General features: G+C 36.1%; 1 protein-coding gene across 1 annotated transcript; it reads right to left on the bottom strand.

The window, feature by feature from the left end:
* Positions 1 to 488: 488 nt before the first annotated feature.
* On the bottom strand, positions 489 to 2078 carry LOC119569666 (ribulose-phosphate 3-epimerase-like; the record flags this gene model as incomplete). The annotated part of the gene is given in 2 exon segments (XM_037917729.1): positions 489 to 710; positions 1971 to 2078. Coding segments are annotated over 2 exon segments (330 nt in total), but the record flags the coding sequence as incomplete, so codon positions are not given.
* Positions 2079 to 3435: the final 1357 nt, after the last annotated feature.

Here is a 3435-nt window from a genome sequence, read left to right as displayed (position 1 = left end):
CTTTGCAAATCTCACACATAAAAAATAGACAGACTACTCTGCACCTCTGAGTTTGATTCTCCTATCTACTCAAGGATTAGGCTCTCCATTACTTCGTCCTAGGCCTGTCTAACACCTCTGTGTGTTTGTGTTTGTGTGTGTGTGTGTGTGAGTGTGTGAGTGTGTGTGTGTGTGTGTGTGTGTGTGTGTGTGTGTGTGTGTGTGTGTGTGTGTGTGTGTGTGTGTGTGTGTGTGTGTGTGTGTGTTTTGTGTGTGTGTGTTGTGTGTCTGTGTGTGTGGTGTGTCTGTCTGTGTGTGTTTGTTTGTGTGTGTTTTGTGTGTGTGTGTGTGTGTGTGTGTTGTGTGTTTGATGGAGTGTGAGTGTGAGTGTGAGTGTGAGTGTGAGTGTGAGTGTGAGTGTGTGTGTGTGTGTGTGTGTGTGTGTGTGTGTGTAATACATATATAATACAAGCTAATTTTAAATTTTAAATGATCTCCAAAGAACATACCTGTGTGCAAGCATCAATCGTACTGGGACCCACACCTCCATCCACTTCAATATCCATGTCTGGAAATTTCTCCCTCAAATATTTGACCTTTGGCATCATATCTGCCATGAACTTCTGTCCTCCAAACCCAGGCTCAACTGTCATCACCAGAATCATATCCACCAGGTCTACATATGGAACAACTACATCTACAGCTGTTCCTGGTTTTATGGCAATTCCAACCTGTGGAGGGATAATGATAACATTTGCAATAAATAAAAATAGAAAATGCTGAAAGATAACATTGCTGGAAATAAGATAATAATAAGATAATGTTGATGTTGATGATGATTCCATAAAAATACAAAGAATACTAATGATTACAACCTTGATATTGAAATATATGTACTAATATTAGTAGTTATACTCAGAAATCATAAATATGGGAATTACAAACTTTTATATTAAAAAAAAATAATAATAATATGATTTCAAGAATATGTTTCGAAAATCAAAAGTGTTTGAGAGTAGGGGAGGCAAGAGTGCTGTAGGCTATGTTGGAAACATTATATTATCAACACAGAAATCATTTAATCATATAATAAATTACACTCTGGATGCCTATAATGTTTGATCATGGGAGAACAAATATTTATAAAATGTGGTATTTTCCTCCTTTATGTAGTAACTGCGTTTGTCTGGAATTGTTGACATTAGTTGTCCTTGGCAACCTCGCATAATCCATTGTTACCAAGTATGAACTCCATTGCATGAAACTGTAAGTACTATAAATGTTTGTTCTCACAAGCATTATTTTTACCTTCTCTGGTTCAGATGGTTAAAATGCCTTGCTGCATGCATAAAAGGCCAAATGACATTATACCCTTAAAATGAAAAATGTCTTTATAAATGAGCTTTAATTCAAAACCCACGGGCATGGAATGTATGTACATGCCAAGCCCACTGTGAGTTTATTCTATTAATTGTTTTTATACATAGATGGCTCCACTTGTACTAAGTCACCAATGAGTCAATTATGAATACTACTTGTCTTACCTTTTTACTCTTTTCCTTGTTTTTCAAAAATATTTTATGATATCTTATATTGCTGTTACTAACGTCAATAATAATATAGTCATTATAATGTTTATAATAAAAATAACATTAATATTGACAGCATTAGTAAAAAAAATTCCCCACAAATTCAAGGAAAGGTAAAATCAGGTAAGGTCACAAGGTCTTCTAACTGACTCCTTTGTGGCTAAGCACGTACAGAGCCATCTATGTACACAGTCATTTCACAAAAAAAAAAAATAATAAATAAATAAATAAATAAATAAAATAAAAAATAAATGAGAACATTTTTCTGGCGACACTGCGTTAAAACTCAAACTGGGTTAAAACAGAGGTGAGATTTATTTTGTACACTGGGATAAAAGGGCAAACAGGACCAATCTCAAGCTCCAAATTGAACAAAATTAAAATCTTAATGTTTAGCCTTACCTTCATCCCTACTTCTCTGATATTCCTGGCCAAGGCAGCTGCATCTTTGGTAGCTTCAATGTGGAATGTGTACTGATTTGCTCCAGCATCATGCATCGGCTCAACCCACTGTCAATAAAGGGATATAAACAATTAGCATTATTTCTATCATTATTGTTAAGTTAAGTGGCATATGTGTAGGTGTTTCATCATCGTCTATGTTCGCATTATACTTTGATGGTTCCCTTCCCACCCCTTATTCAATTTGGAAGAGACTGTACAGCTATGACATGTAATATCTTATTGCTTCTGTGTGGGTACACAATTGACACACAAAAGACATTCTCCCTGTTCACCAGATGAAGAATTGTGTTCTGACTCTTGCAATTCTCCAATTGCACTGATCCCCAGCAAGCTCAGAAAGCTGGACAGTGGACATTTTAGTACATTGCGATGTGTAAGAAAATAGGTTGTCGTAGGAATTTTGTAAAAAAAATTTTTTTTTTTTTCCGTTTTGTCAACTTTAGGGAGTAAATAGAAAAAATAGGGTTGAGTTTATAATAAACTTTTTTGGTTTACTTTGGGGTGGGTGACCACCACCCCCTAATAAACTTTACACATATATCTTCATTCCTAGAGGTGCTAGCTTCATGATCTTGGTGTCTAGGGTAGGGTTCTTGGGGTATTGAGTTCAATTATGATGGCTATGAGGTTATGTGAGATTACAGAAGTTATTATTTTTTTTTTTTTTACCTTTTTTTTTTTTTTTTTTTTTTTTTACATGAATTTCCATGATTTTCTTGGCAATTTAGAGCGGTGGTTTGCCGTTGCCTTCCGCCCGGTATTTTTATTGAGTCACCATCTCTATTTACCCGGTTCTGGGATCGGCACTGACTTGGGCTGGCTTACCCACCCAGTGGCCAGGTAGGCAATCGAGGTGAAGTTCATTGCCCAAGGGAACAACGCACCGGCCAGTGACTCGAACCCTCGAACTCAGATTGCTGTCGTGACAGTCTTGAGTCCGACGCTCCAAACACTCGGCCACTACAGAACTATGCACTCCAAAAATAGTTGTCCCATATCTCAAAATGAACTTTGTACATTAATGGATTAATGTCAACAACTTTTTTTTCTGTTTGTTCAGTGGATAATTTCAAACCTGCTGAAACATTTTTAACCTTTTTCTCTTTTTTTCTGGTTCTTTATTGTATTGCTGTGAATTTGGCCATTTCCTTCTGGGACCATAAATGGCCCCCTCTCATTGACTTTTATATTTTCAGGTGTGTGTCACTTTTCTCATCAGTGAATAATCTCATTTACTCAAGCTCAGGACATTAAACATGCAATCAGAAATGCCTTGGCTAAAACTTATGCAATTGTGGACTTGCATAATCTGCAAAACTTGTCAATAACAATGCAATGGTGGACTTGCATAATCTGCAAGCTTACTGATAAACCAAATATATCATTTTTTTTTTTTTTTTTT

Source organism: Penaeus monodon, unplaced genomic scaffold, assembly GCF_015228065.2.
Source record: "Penaeus monodon isolate SGIC_2016 unplaced genomic scaffold, NSTDA_Pmon_1 PmonScaffold_178, whole genome shotgun sequence".
In the NCBI taxonomy this organism is placed as follows: domain Eukaryota; kingdom Metazoa; phylum Arthropoda; class Malacostraca; order Decapoda; family Penaeidae; genus Penaeus; species Penaeus monodon.
The sequence above is the reverse complement of the archived record's forward strand: the minus strand, read 5'-3'. Positions and strand labels throughout refer to the sequence as shown.